This window comes from Corvus hawaiiensis, chromosome 22, assembly GCF_020740725.1.
Source record: "Corvus hawaiiensis isolate bCorHaw1 chromosome 22, bCorHaw1.pri.cur, whole genome shotgun sequence".
Taxonomy (NCBI): domain Eukaryota; kingdom Metazoa; phylum Chordata; class Aves; order Passeriformes; family Corvidae; genus Corvus; species Corvus hawaiiensis.
Genome location: NC_063234.1, coordinates 7,982,207 through 7,997,061, shown reverse-complemented (window position 1 = coordinate 7,997,061; position 14,855 = coordinate 7,982,207). Strand labels below are relative to the sequence as shown.

The window sequence follows — 14,855 nt, the reverse complement described above, 5'->3', positions numbered from 1 at the left end:
AGCTGCATTCCAGAGCCATTTTTCCAAGATCAAAGCCTGCTCTTACCAGTTTTTGGAGGGGGAGTAGGTGTGGATCTCATCGAAGAACCTCTCGGGCTGGTGCAGGGGGTAAGGGCTCGGCCGGGTCCACCCCCCAAAAAGCACCAGCAAGTCCTTGTAGACCACCAGAGTGGCCCCAGCCTTGGGAGAGGGGTAGGAACCTGGCAGGGAGGGAGGAAAAGTTAAGAAAACCACATTTGAACACAAGCCCCCAACTGCGCATCGTCTCTTCCCGAAGTGTCACAACGCAGAGACTCCACCTTTCTAAAAAAAAATGAAAACAACGGGAAAAAAAAAAAAGAAAAAAATTAGAGCAAAATTCGAGCTGGGAGCCTGGGAAGAAAACTCCTGCCAATTTGTGTCATGGTAATTAGTAGGAGCCTGAAAGCACATCTCAAACACAGCACAACATCTGTCACTCACTGGCAGGAAATTGCCGGTTTTCCAGCGTATCACTCCAAATTACTGCTTCAGCGCCGAATAAAAGCAATAATTACCTCCAAATACCTCGGAACGTCTCTCCCCAAGGAAGGAGGGAGAAGGGAGACAATCCCAAGGCACCCGGAGCGGCTCGTGGAAGATGTATTGGGTGCTCACACTGAACCCTGGGTTTGAGGAGGAAGCCCTGAGCGCTCTGGGTGTGAATGAAGTCATTCCTCGAGTCTGCAGGATGCAGAGCTGCTCTAAAAATCATGGAAAACCTTTTTGTGTGGCTTCTTTGAGCTTCAAAAGGCTCTGCAGGGGCCAGGGGGCTCCTGAGCAGGACCTGCACAAGGACAATGTGACCTCCTGGGCTCGGTGCCATTGGGATTTGCTGTGCTCCGACTAGTCTGTGTATCCCAAGGGTTTTCCTGAGCTCACCTCTCAACCTCCAGCTGCTCCTGTGGCCCCTGGACACCACATCCCAGAGCAGCTGTGGCTGCTCCATCCCTGGCAGTGTCCAAGGCCAGGCTGGACGGGGCTTGGAGCACCCAGGGATAGTGGGAGGTGTCCCTGCCCACGGAAGGAGGTTGGAATGAGATGAGCTTTAAGGTCTTTTAAGATCTTCCCAGCCCAAACCATTCTGGGATTCTGGGATTCCTGTGGAGGATGTCCCTGTCTGTGGAAGGAGGTTGGAATGAGACGAGCTCTAAGGTCCTCCCAGCCCAAACCATTCTGAGATTTTATGGTTCTTAACCAGCTCGGAGCAGGAGCAGCCCCAATGCCAGAAAGCCCTTGGCAGGAGCAACCATCAGAGGATTCGATCCCTGTGAATTTATGCTGGGAAATCGGCCACGATCCACTGCAAAATTCCAATGCCTGCCTGTCCCAGGAGCCAGAGGTGCTGTGTCACCACCCTGCTGATGTGCGAGGTGTTGAGCTGCTTCCCAGGAACAGCTAAAGCCTCTCCAGCCCGGCTGACTCCGAGCATCCTCCTTCCCACAGCGGTCACCAGCGCCCGGCACATTCCTCCACCTCGGCAGTCACTCTTTCCAAACAATCCTGAAATCTCCATCCCAGCCCCACGGCTCCGTGCCCGGCTCTGGGAACGGGGCAGCTCAAGGGCACAGCTCACACGTGCCCACGGCGGCACCGTCACCTCTCCGAAACAGCCGATGCTCCGAGCCGGCCTCTGTCCCCTCCCCTGTCCCAGCAGGACTTGGAGACACATTTTTAGCAGGGAATGACACCCAGAACAGACTATTTTTAAAAGAAACCAGAGCAGCTATTTTCGGACGTTGCAGCTGAGGGAAGCAGTTGCATCGCGATGGGCTCCAGGTGCTGGGAGGGAAGAGCCCAGCAAAAAGCAGCCCCTGGCCTGATGCAGAGATGGCCATGGTGTCCCTGAGCCCTTCCCCAGAGACAGAGCGTTCTGCTGCCCTCAGCCACATGGAGGTGAGGGAAAAATGGGAATACAGCTCTGCAGGAAGCACTTAATGCAGGGTCACGTGTGGCCAGAGCTGCACCAAGGTCTCTGTGAGGACGGGATGCTGGCGAGGGTCACATTTGGTTACTCCTTGTTCCTGAATTCCAGTTTTCCTGGCTCGTTCCATGTGTGCAATTCATTAACCCACACCAGCAAGTTTCCAGCCTAAATAATTCCCTGGCAGTGCAGAAAGTTTTTCTCCCGAGCCTGGCATCACAACGAAACATCCTTGTGGCCAGGGATGCCACAAGGTGCTGGGGTTAAATTGGGCTATTTTTAAACAAAAAGGGGTAGCTAGAGTTGTTCCAGGATGGAAAAACGTTGGCACCTTGCTCAGGAAGGTCTGGGATGGAGCAGTGAGGAAAGGCACCCTCCCACTGCTGTAACCTGAAGGTCAACCCCGGCCTCAGCCACGGAGACAATTCCCAAGTGAGTCAGAGCCGTGCAAACAGCCCAGGGCAGAGGCCAGCCCCGGTTTTTCAGGAAGCTTTGCCTGTTATTGGACATTATACGGATGTAAATGAGCCGGGTTTCACTCTGCAGTGCAGGACAACTCTGCATTTTACAAGTCAAAGAAGTGCTGGCCTCTCAAAGCCCCTTCCTGCCGCCAAACTGGGATACCTGTGGATGAGATGCACCACAAGCATCTCCAGGATCTGGTGCTGGAGCAGGAACACGTGGAAATCTGGAGAATTAATGCTGTTTATCCCTAAAGCAGGGGAGAGCTGCTGGGTGCTGCGGTCCTCGGGAAGGGCAGGAACATCCCGAGGGAGCCGCCGGAATGGGGAAGGCACCGGCAGCTTTGTGACTTCAGGACTCAGGCATGCGGAGGAGCCCGGGACAGAGGGACATCAAAGGGATGCGCTGGGGCCCTGTGAGGAGAACCTGCTCAAAGTCCGAGCCCTCTGGAGGATGTGGGAGGTGGGAGCGGCCCTTCAAAGGCTCCCAGGAACACACGGGATCCTCTCCGGGATCGCACATGGGTCGGGCTGAGGAGCCATCAGAACCTCGTTAATTAACTGCACTGGTTCCCACTGGTCCCGGTGGGCACCCGGCTGCGTTTCCGAGCTCCCCGCCCCGCTAACACCATCCAGCCCAGCATCCAGGTTATCCTTTCTCAGGGATAAAGGCTCCAGCGGGCCGAGGGTGTAGCACAATTAACTCCTCCTGAGCACAGCAGGCCCCATCCCTGCACAGCTGACGCTGTTCTTTCGGCCGGCATGAGGAGCTGGGCTGAGCTATTTTCTTCCCAGCTGATGGATTTTCCTGGCTTGCAAAGCCGAAAAACCAACCAACCAAAGATCTCCGGCTTCCACGGATGTTTGGAAAAGAGATGCCAGCCTCTGATCGCTCCCGACACGAGCTCTGGGTGCTTTATCTGGGGCGGATCTGCCCTTATAAGCAGTTTTTAAAACCCAGTTATCCAGCCCTGTAAAGCCACCGGAGCCGCACGCGCGGAGATTAATGGGAACAAAGGAAAAAGCCTGGCTGGAAGGGCATGTGGGACACGGAGTGCCAGACCCGCCTTTTACTCTGGGAGGTGCAGGCCCGAGAGACTCCAAAAAAAGCTGGAGTGGGGAACAGAAATGGTCCCCCTGTGGTTACCTGCCGGGATTGCCCCGTGGAAGGATCGGTTCAGGTCGATGGGGCTTGGCGGAATATTCTGCAGGAGGGGCCGGAGGGGGGCCAAGGGTTGGGACTGACCTGGGGGGAAGGGAAGCCACGGGAAGAGTTGTGTCAAGGGGATAAATACCGAGGAGTTTTAATTCTGGAGATGGATGAGATGAGAGCTGCGACCACGAGCTGTTTTTGCTGGGTCTGGTGCATTCCTCAGGGAGCCGATGGCCACCATCGTGGCCGATCGGATTTCCACGGAACACCCGGATAACCAAGGCCAAGTGTCCAATTTCAAAGCTGAGAAATTAAAGGGAGCTGCTCCAGCACCCCATGGATTTCAAGGTGCGAAGGAATTCAAGCTCCCAGGTTCAAAAGCCACCTGCAATCTGCACTCCAAAGGTATAGGAAACCATTCCTGGGAAGGGCTCGGGGCTGTCCTTTCACAGGAATCCTGGAATGGTTTGGGTTGGAAGGACCCTAAAGCTCATCCCATTCCACCCCCTGCCCTGGGCAGGGACACCTTCCACTGTCCCAGGCTGCTCCAAGCCCCGTCCAGCCTGGCCTTGGACACTTCTTTCCAAGGCAGGATGGTGCCTGTTTTGCACACCGAGTTGTTCCAAATCAGATCCAGCCCTGCCCACCAGGAGATTTGTGTTTCCATGCTCAGGCAGCAGCAGAGCTGCATCCAGGGGCTGGTTTTTAGTCCAGCTTTTAGTCTGGACCTGGATTTTCAAATTCCAGTTTCCAATCCACAACCCTCATCCACCCTGGCACCATCATCCACGCCAGCTGAGGGATCCCTGACTACATCCCACCTCACAGAGCTCCATCCCAAACTTGTGTGACAGCGTGAAATCCCCAAATCTTTCCCCTTCAACCGGAAGCAAAACCGCAGAAGGAAAAAAATAACAAATCCCTCTGCTTCCCAGGCCAGCTGGGATTTTTCCATGGCAGTCAGCAGACTCATCCGAATCCCCGCCAGGTTTCCCAAAGGGAAGAGGACAGGCTGGTGAGCAGCAGTCCGGAGGCCGGAGGAGGACGAGCATCCCAGCGATCCCAGCACTAACACTGGGTTTGGGAGACGCCAAAGGAGAACTCCCGTGGGAAGAGCAGACGTCCCCTCGGCCTGCTGCACGCCGAAGTCAAACCCAACACTGAGGACTCTGCTCAGCTGCCTCGGATCCAGCATCTGACGTTCACCTGTTTTTATTCCCAAAACGTCTAAAACAGAGCACTGGGATTACGAACATGTTCTGGATCAGTTCTGACCGGGCCTGCCTAAACCTTAGAGCCTTTCAAAGCCACAGAAGTATCATCTTCCCTTACCAAAACCACAGGCAATTTAGTGTTCCCTTCCAGAAAAACCCCAAATTCCATGCTGGGAAGCAGACAGGAATTCAGCCTCGCAGGAGTTTTAAGGAAAAACTGAACAAGATCCGATTTGTCTCCTCTGCAGGCACAAATAACCTCTCGGGAGGGCGGGGGGGGAATATCCCGAGTTTATTTTGGGGGGCACGTCAGCAACCCCCCGACGGTGACACGCAGACAGAATTCCCACTGCGCTCCCAGTGTGGGATTTCCACCCTGCAGTGACTGGGGATTGTGGTACAAGCCCGGTCAAACCCCGGTGTGGAAGCGAAGCTTTGGTTTCTCGCAATCTCTGGGCGGTGGAGCAGAACCCCGGGGAGGCTCAGTCACCTCTGTGCTTTTGCAAGGTCCCCGTGGGTATTTTTTTAACCCCGGCGTTTCTGAGGTGCTGCCGCTCCGATAAAGCTGTGGAAAAGGAGAGGCAGTGCCCTCTGAACCCTGCGCAACTGGATTTACTGAGTCACTCTGTGCTAATGCCTGGCAAAAATGTCCTTATGCAGCAATTGAGCAAACAGTCCCGAGATAACCGCGCCAGAACGCTCCGGGCTCGGCCTCTTATCTGCCAACAGCTGCGAACGGGGATCGCCGTGATTCCTGCCGCAATTCCCGCACCTCCACGCTGCAGGAGAGGCTTTATTGGGATACACCCTGTGCCCTCCTCCCCGGCAGCATCGCCCCGAGGTGCCGGGTGCTCCGCGGGGTGAGGTCACGCTTCGCAATCATCCTTTGGGAAAGGCGGATTTGGCCCTGCACCGAGGTGCTGCTCTTGCACAAGCCTCCGTTCCCTCTCTCTGTGGGCGGAATCTCAATTATCCACCTCTCCCTGCTTCCACGCTCGTGTTTCTATTCCCCCTGCAGTGACACTGCCCCACAGACTTCTCCAAATCACACTTCTCCACAGACACCTCCCCAAATCAGCCCCGGCGCAATGAAAGAGCTCAGCGCTCCCAGATAAAGGGATGAGCAGCTCCTGCCGCTTGTCTTCCCTCCAGGAGGCGAGGGAAGGGATGGGAATTGCTGGATCGGGCTCCCCAGCGCCCTGAGGAGCGGGTAATTGCAGGGCAGGGATGAGGTCGGTGTGGGATAGCGGGGATGCGTCCCAGCCCTGCTGAGCTCCGCACTTTTCGCTCCCGGATCGTTTCCCGCAGCGCGAGGCAGGCGGCGGCGGCCGCCCCGACGTCGGAGAATCCCAAAATGAGTGGTGTTCCAGGAAATGGCTGCTGTGTAATTCGGTGAGGTTACAGCTACCACGGGGCTCCAAACCTCAACTATCCTCTAAAGAGCACCCTGCGGGCACAGCCAGAGAATCCTGGAATGGTTTGGGATGGAAGGGACCTGAAAGCTCATCCCATTCCACCCCCTGCCATGGCAGGGACACCTTCCACTGTCCCAGGTTGCTCCAAGCCCTGTCCAGCCTGGCCTTGGACAGTTCCAGGGATGGGGAATCCACAACAACTCCTGGATGCAGTCAGAGGGAGGAAGTGCAAAAAGCCTGGGAAGAGCCAGGGCTTCGCTCCTCCCAATGTTTGCTGCAAGGACAGCAGTTATTTACTGAAACCCCAGCATCTTCCCACTGAAATTCCCAGCGCAGAGAGGGATATTCAGTCCAGCTCTTCGCACTCCCCTCCCTCGCTGTCTCCCCCTTTATTCCCATTTTCAATCCATCGGTTCCTGAACTTCGCTCCCTCCTCGCCAGGGAAGCACTTTTCTCCCTCATTCCAGTAATTCCAGCCCTGAACGCCAAACTCACTGAATATTTCATGTTCAGGAATCCAAATCCACCTTTGGAGTGCAGACAAGCACGAGCCAGTGCTCTGTCATTCCGCGTGCCTGCCCCGTTCTGCGAGAGCTTTACAGCAGATGCTTGGGGAAAAGATTAAAATCGGGCTATGGAGCGCCAGGATTTGGAGAGGCTTGGAAGGTACATCGTGCTGGGTATGGATTACACTGCCCAGGGAATGCTGCCTGCTCAATCCCGAGTATTACACACGCAATCCTGCTGGATTGAGTCCTCAAGGCAAAGGCTGGGCTGTCTTGGAAGGAGCTCTTGCCGATAGATGTCAGCACAGCCTGCCCGAAACTCCCAGCAGGCTCTTTCCAAAGGAAAAGCAGGACCTGTCCTTTCCTTCCCAGCTGACAGTGTAGCCAAGGGATAGCGGGGTCTTATCCCACAAACCCCACAATGGACAGGGAGGTACCTGCCCAGGAGGGAGGGTGCTCTCAGAGACCCAGGAAAATGGAATAATTGGATATGAAACGATCAGGGAGTTTGTGTCCAGGGAAACCATCACCCCTGGGTGCCTCCCACGCCTCGGGACGACGGCACCAGCCCCGGGAAGGAGGGATCAGCTCCCTCTGGGGTTCAACACATTCATGAGATGTGAGACACCACCAGTGTCAACAACCCTGTGTGTGGCTCCGGGGTTTTGAGCCTTTTCCTGAAAAGGAAATAAATTGGACATGCTTTGTCTGAGCCACAGTTTGCAAATTCCTCGGCTCCAACCAAACTCGGATGAGCGAGAAATTAAACTGTCCGCAGTGCTGGGAAATCAAACGTCAGGAAAAAGGGGAAAAAAATCCTGACAGAAAAAAAAACCCCTCTTGGAAAATGCAGCCTAACTTCTGCCTGGGTTAAAGGGATGACAGAGCTCCACTCTGGGATCACTGAAATGCAAATTGTTCTCCAGGGTGGAGGCAGGAGTACCAGGTACTACTACTACTACTACTACTACTACTACTGGTACCTGCTGGTACTACTAGGAGGGATTTCCACTCAACCCTGGAAGTTTCCAAGGCTAGGTTGGACAGGGCTTGGAGCAACCTGGGATAGTGGAAGGTGTCCCTGCCCGTAGAAGAAGGCGAGTCCCCAAGCCTGTACCGAGGGAAGAGGGAAGCCAGATCACCACTGAAACGCCCACTTCCCTTCGAGCTGCTCTTCTCCCAGCCTCCTCAGCTTTTCCCTCTTTATTCCCTTCCCACATGGCTCCTACCACATCTCGAGGCAGGACAGGAGGGCAGCCGAAGGGTCAGGGATCATTGCCCGGGGGAGTGTCACAGCCGGCCGGCCGCTGCCTCCCTGCCCTGCTGACTGAGGCAGCTGAGCCCCCGCTCCGAGGAGCCCCTTTCCCACCGCAGGGAAGGTTCTTCCCCCACGTTTTGCCCACGGGTAAAAATTCGCAGAACTTCCAAGTCCTGCAGGGAGCAGGGAATAGGAGAGGGGAAGTGCTTTGGCCTGCTGGGGTAAAACCCCTTTGCCAGCCTGAGCCAGCCCCAGGTCCTGAGCACATTCCCACCTCCCTGGGCGGGTAATCCATGGCTTCTCCAAAGCCACTCCTGGCTGCCTCCGGCACCGCATTCCTGGGAGGCAGCGCACCCCGAGGACCAGGCACACCTTACTCTACTTGCTGAACTGACTCTGCCCCCCACCCTCCAGCTCCAGTGGAAAGAAGTGACTCCGTGACTTTGTGACCTTGTCGGATATCGGGAGCCCCTGGAAAAGCTGTGGGAACACAGCACTGATAAGGATAAGCCGCTGCCAGCTGGAGGGAGGGGCAGGATGCAGCCAGGTAGGGTCAGGGGGAGGGAGGAATGTGGGAAGTGAGGCCATTTCAGCTGTGGGATTCAGGAATGGGAGGCACAGGAACGTTTTTCCCCAGCAGTGGCAATCCACACCCATTTCCCGCCCCACTGACCAGTCCATGTGGCGGGAGTAAAGCCCTTCACCCCACCAGGCTCTCCAGGCAGGTGCCTTTATTTGCAGGGAGCAGATTCCCAGGCAGGAAGTGTCCAGGAGCCACACAGACCCCCGGGAAGAAGAGAGGGATCTTTTGGCTTTTGCTGCCTGGTTCAGTGAAGGCACTTGTGGGATAAATCCCTGCACCCGGCAGATCCACTCAGTTTGCACGTGGGTTTTGTGCCTGTGTGTTCCTGCACTGATCCGTGCCAGGGGCAGGCATGGCAGGGTGGCCATCCATGGAATGTGCTTTGGATCCAGACAACAAAAAGCTTCCCGAGGTTAAACACAGCCAGAAAGGCCACGAGCTGCTGGAGGAGGACAGAGCCTGGCAAATCCAAGGGAGGGGAGGTGTGTGCTGTAAACCTAAACCCATGGATTAATCTCCTGGAGACCATCAGTGCCTTCCCAACCAGGCGGCAGCTGACGCAAAAAAAGAAAAATTAAAAAAAGCTTTCACTCGATTTGGGTTGATTTTTCATCTCTTGCCCTTGAGATATTTCCTATTGAACACCACAAATTCCATTAGAGATGTCTGCAAAACCACCCAGGCAAAGAGAGGAACAAATGAACGCCGGGGCTGCCTCGCTCAGATGGATCCAGGGGCTGGGAACCGCCCTGCTCCCACCTCGGAGCTGCCAATCCACCCTCTGCAAGGGCAGCAATGAAGTCCAAACTCTGTATCCAGGGATATTGCTGGAGGGTTTGTCTGTCAAAGGCTTGGCAGGAGTGGTCACTCACCTCCTCGTAAAGCTGGGAGCCCAAAATGGAGAAATCAATAAATTCATCAAAAATCAATATATTGATACTGGAGAAAGCAATTCCAAGCAACCTGTGCTGGGACAGCCTCTGTCCCAGAGGGTGGCATGGGACAAAGCCCGGAAAGTCCTTGTTCCAGAAGGGCACAAATGAGGGGTGGGTAAGGAAGAAATGAGGGGTGTGATAAGGAGGAAATCGGGTGTGTGATAAGAAAGAAATCAGGTGCAGGATAAGGAAGCTCCAGGCAGGGGACTCACAGGATCAAAGCTGAGCTTCCAACGGGGTCAAGTCACTCCGAGCTGGAGGACGCAAGAGCCTTTGGATGGTGGAGGGAAAGCCACGGATTATTTGAGGGTGAAGTGGAATGTTTCAGCTCTGCAGAGGCAGGAACAGGCCCTGCTGCTACCAAACTCAAAGAGCAATGAGGAAAAAACCACCCAGATCAGGAACAGAGCTGGAAAAAGCCTTCCCCTCTTCCAGGCTCACCGCTCACAGCACGAGGGATTTCCATCTATCCCATTAACCTGCTCCACTTTGGAGGCTCAGGCACTCAGTCATAATTAGAGACGTTCTTCCGTGCCAGGAATCAGCTTTTGGCTCCTCTGGGTTCCCGGGAGGCCAACAGCGACCACACGGCCTCAGTGGGCTCAAGGTGATCCCGAGTTTTTAATAAACTGAGGTTTGCTTTCAATCAGGGGGCCGTCGGCGAGGCCAGAGGCACAGGGGGACTCCAAGGGAATTCTGCAGCCAGAATTTTGGTCAGGTCAGGATTTTGGGGCGTTTTAATGCCCAAAGCAAGGCTGTGCCCAGGATCCCTGTGAGGGAAGTGACTGCAAGGGGAACAGAGCTGCAGTTTGGGGTCAGGGCAGAGCGTCTCAGTGACTGCTCTTCAGGAAAAAGAATCCCAGAATCCCCGAGGCTGGAAAAGCCCTCCCAGACCATCGAGTGCACCCTGTGCCCGATGCCCACCTTGTCCCCAGCCCAGAGCACTGAGTGCCACGTCCAGGCCTTCCTTGGACACCTCCAGGGATGGGCACTCCAAACCTCCCTGGGCAGCCCCTTCCATGAGGAAATTCCTCCTGGCCTCCACCCTGAGCCTCCCCTGGCCCAGCCTGAGGCCGTTCCCTCTCCTCCTGTCCCTGTTCCCTGTGAGCAGAGCTCGACCCCCCCCGGCTGCCCCCTCCTGTCAGGGACTTGTGCAGAGCCACAAGGTCCCCCCTGAGCCTCCTTTGCTCCAGGCTGAGCCCCTTTCCCAGCTCCCTCAGCCGCTCCTGGGGTTCCAGCCCCTTCCCAGCTCCCTTCCCTGCCCTGGACTCGCTCCAGCCGCTCCAGGGCCCTCCCGAGTCGAGGGTCCCAGGACTGGACAGAGCTGATGCAAAACACAACCATGAACTGAACGAGGTGCACAGTCTTCAGTCACAGAGGGTTTAAATCCACACATGAGGAGCTTCCCACTATTCCCACACCTCTGTTTACTCCTCAGATTCCCACCGAGCCCTTGCACAGCCCTGCTCCTGTCCCAGTGGGATTCACTCCCTGAGTGCTGGTGCCGCTCTGTGGCCGTGGAGGGCTGGATCCTGTGGGATCCTGTGGGGTCCTGTGGGATCCAGCACCATCTCCCCTCCTTGGGAAGCCCACTCAGTCCTTCCCTGTGACTCCTTCAGCTCCACAGAGATCCCAGCCAAGGAATTCACTCCAGAGCGGGAGCAGCACTGTGAAACTCCACGGACTGTTTGGAGAATTGTTTTGAAAACTCGCCACTCTTTTCTAGAAGGGGCAGATGAAAACAAGGCTGAGCTTTTTAGCTCGGGGCAAGGTTTTTGCACAGCTCTGTCAAGGCCAAACCTCTCTGCTCCACGAGCGACGGGGTGGTTTCTCCACCAGCACCACATCTGACACCAGGAGTCTCTCCCGAGCCTCTCCTGCCTCCTTCGGGCTGTTGCTTTTGTTGACACAACACCATCAAAGGCACCTTCCCCCCAGCTCCCGAAGGGAAACCTGATCCGGCAACTGCAGCAGCGCCCACTCACAGCAGCAGGGGGCTGGGGAGGAGCTGAGCCAAGAGGAGCCCTGGCAGAGGGGTTTCAGTGTGCCGGGCTGAGGCCACCCAGGAGGTTCAGGTACAAACCTCGGGCGGGAGGGCTCTGCTCATGCCCAGGCGGGAGCAGGAGGGAGGAACAGCCACGTCCCGACACCGTGGGGACAGAGAGCAGCAAAGCATCACACCAAGGAGTTTTGCCTCCGAGCCTGATCCCGAAATCCTGAGGAAGATGAGAAGCTTTCCCATCTCCCCAGCGTGACTGCAGGGAGAGAAGGCCCGGAGAGAAGCCCTGGGGAGGTGTCCCTGCCGGGGGAAGGGTGGCCCCGGGCAGCAGCACCAGGAGCCTCCTCCCAGCAGCAGGAAAAGCGGAGCCCCGAGGCTCCTGAACTCCTCCGAGATCAGAGAGGGATATCCCGGCCTGGCAGTGGGAAACACACCGGGACACGGGAGGGACGGGGCTCCTTCCAGCCTCCTGCTTGGCCAGGCAGCTGCAGGGCAGCAAAGGGGGGATGACAACACAGACACAAGAGGAGGATGTGCAGATCCTGCAGGACTTCAGCAGGAATTCCTCTCCCTGGTCTTTCCAGCACCACTCCCGACTTCATAAGCACAACAGGCTCAGTTTTAAAGGGAAAAGCTGTTCAGCTCTGTGCCATGAGCCCCTGGGAGAGCAAAGCTCCTGGCCTTTTGTCTCTCTAATTCAAAAAGGCATTTCCTGGTGTGGTTCTGGCTGAGAGAGGCCGGGTGCAGGACTCTGAGGAACTGGAACCAACAAATCCAGGCAGGGACAGAGCCTGCAGAGAGAAGAGCCTGAAAGGGCCCGGGCAGGACAGCCAGACACTGCCTGGGGACGGACACGCTCCCGGCTCTGCCTGGGGATGATCCCTGCAGGGGGACGCGGACAGGAGGCTCCGAAGGTGGAACGGGGCCTGGGGCTTCTCCCAGAGCCTTCCAGCAGCTTCCCGTGCACCGGGATAGATGGGATCTCACCAGGAGTCTTTCACAGACTGCACAGACACAGGACAAACCTTCCCTGCCAGCAGGGCAGCAGATCCGGGGAGGAATCCCGGCTCAGCCAAGTCCAGGCATCAGCAAAGGCCTCACCACAAACCCCTGCAGCTCCCACTGCACCGAGTCATGGAATCATGGAATGGTTTGAGATGGAAGGGACCTTAAAGCCCATCCAGTGCCACCCCTGCCATGGGCAGGGACACCTTCCCAGGCTGCTCCAAGCCCTGTCCAGCCTGACCTGGGACACTTCCAACCTGTGCCAGGGCCTCCCCCCCTCACAGGGAACAATTCCTTCCCAAAATCCCATCTGACCCTGCCCTCTGGCATTCCAGGCCCTTGTCCAAAGTCCATCTCCAGCATTCTTGGAGCCCCTCCAGGTACTGAAAGTCCTGGGACTCTCTGTTTCCAATGGGATTTGGTTTCTTTCCTGGCTGTTCAGCCCATTTTTGGGGAGCACCAGGGACTATCACCACTGAAACCAGCGTGCTCCAGCTGGACTCACAGCAGTGAGTGGGGCCTCACCCTGGCCTCCAGCTGGATAAACAGATTCCAGCATAGACCAGCCCCAGCCCTCCACACCAGGGTCCCCTGTGCAGAGATGGGCTCAAATTCCAGCAGCTGCCCAGGTTAACTGAGCAACTGAGGGCGAGGAAAGCACCCACCTTGCAGGGACCACCTCCCCTGGGACAGCACCGCAGCGTCCCACGCATGGCGCTGGAAATTATCCCGCTCCTGCTCCAGCAGGTCCTGAGTGGGAGTGGAAGGGGTGGGAGCAGCTCCACAATGGCCAGGAGAGCTCGAGGGAGAGGAGCTGGGAGGCACCTTCCTAAACCAGAGATCCTGCTGCCTGCCACCCTCCTGTCCAGAGCTGCAAACCCCACCAAAAGCTCTCCACGAGAGCCGCGCACCAACTCTCTCGTGCTGCTCCAGCCTCATCAGTCACACGTCAAAGCCATTGTTTCAGATCTAAGCAAAAAAATACTTTGAGACCTCAAAAATTAGGGTTTTTTGAAGTAATTATCTCCCTCCTCCGTCTCGGAGACGAAAGAAACTCAGGCCAATTATTTCTTTGAAGGCTAAATATTTACTCCCAGGTGAAGCAGCTCGGGCTGGAGGGGAATTATCCAGCTCTGATGTCATCTCATGCCCAGGAGACAGAAAACCCGGATGAAAACAGGCAGGAACAAACAACAACAACAACAGGGTGTTTTCTCCTGGAAAAGCCTCTCAGAAAGGGATGAAGTTGTGTCCAGAACACTGTGCTCCCATTCCCTGCTCCTTAGAGAAGATGCTTAACGAGGGCACACGTGGAGTGTGACGGAACCTCTCCGAGCAAGACCCGGCCTTGGGAAAGAGCCAGGGTCTTATTCCAGAGCTCTGGAGTCTGTGGGGTAGGTGTGGGAACTCCTCCACAGCAATTAGCCTGCCCTCACAACGACTGGTAATCAATCAATGTCAACTCTTCGGGTTTTTTTTAAAAAACACCCTCCTGCCTTATTTACATCCCAGGATTTCAAAGCTCTCTGCTTTTGTCCCCTCCAGCCACTCTTCTCTCCTGGTGCCAACCCTCTGGTTCAGGGCACCCAAAGGAAAAGCAGGAGCTGTTTCGGATCCCACCACGGGGTGACTCATCCCTTCGGAAAACCAGGAACAAGAGCGCTCCCTGTTCCCTGCCTCCAGTTTCAGTTGCGATCCCATCTCGCTCATGACAGCATGCAGGAATATCTCCTCGGGGGATCTTCCCGTGGGACCTCACCCCGACACGCATTCCCACAGGACTCGTTCTTCGGGAGCGCTGGGTGTCAGCGGGGCAGCGGAGCCCCGGCGCCGCAGCAGGGCCGGCTCCGAGCCGTGCCCCGCATTCAGCGCGGCGGAAGAGCTCCCTGGGCTGCAGGAATCGCCGGCCTGGGGCGGAGCAGAGGTCTGCAGAGCCCAGTATCCTGTTTATGCTGCTCCTCTCCAGCCCCCAGCACAGGGAGAGCGCTCGGGCAGGGAAGGAGGGACGGCAGGAGCCGGTTTGGAAGGGTGGGGTTCGCCTTCCCCCGGTTAAATCCCCAACGCCTGAATTCCCCCTGCGGGAATCCCTCAGGGAAAGCAGAACACAGGGAAGTGTGGATGGATAGCCAAGCACCAAGTGAGGTGTCAGAAACATCTGGATTTTGGAGGACTTCAAGTGCGAGACAAGAGAATACTTTAAACAATGTCTGAGCAGTCCACGATACTTGGAGCACACGGCAGGGAATTGTGTGCCCAACAAGGAATGCTGAGCTCCTTTTCTCCTCCCTCCTTCTGCCAAAACAGCTGCTTTAACACCGATTTCCCCCCCTGCCCCAAGAGCTTCCCCCAATTCTTCTGCTTTCCTCAAAGTTATTTTAGTGGAA

The 14,855-nt window shown here is 56.2% G+C and overlaps 1 protein-coding gene across 2 annotated transcripts in view; it reads right to left on the bottom strand.

The window, feature by feature from the left end:
* The window catches only part of FBXO42 (F-box protein 42), a 48,092-nt gene that overhangs the window by 5,334 nt on the left and 27,903 nt on the right, over positions 1 to 14,855 (bottom strand). For both annotated transcript variants that reach the window (XM_048326615.1, XM_048326614.1), the window contains exon 5: positions 47 to 200. In XM_048326615.1, the coding sequence (XP_048182572.1) occupies positions 47 to 200 (154 nt within the window). The remainder of the gene's footprint in view (positions 1 to 46; positions 201 to 14,855) is intronic.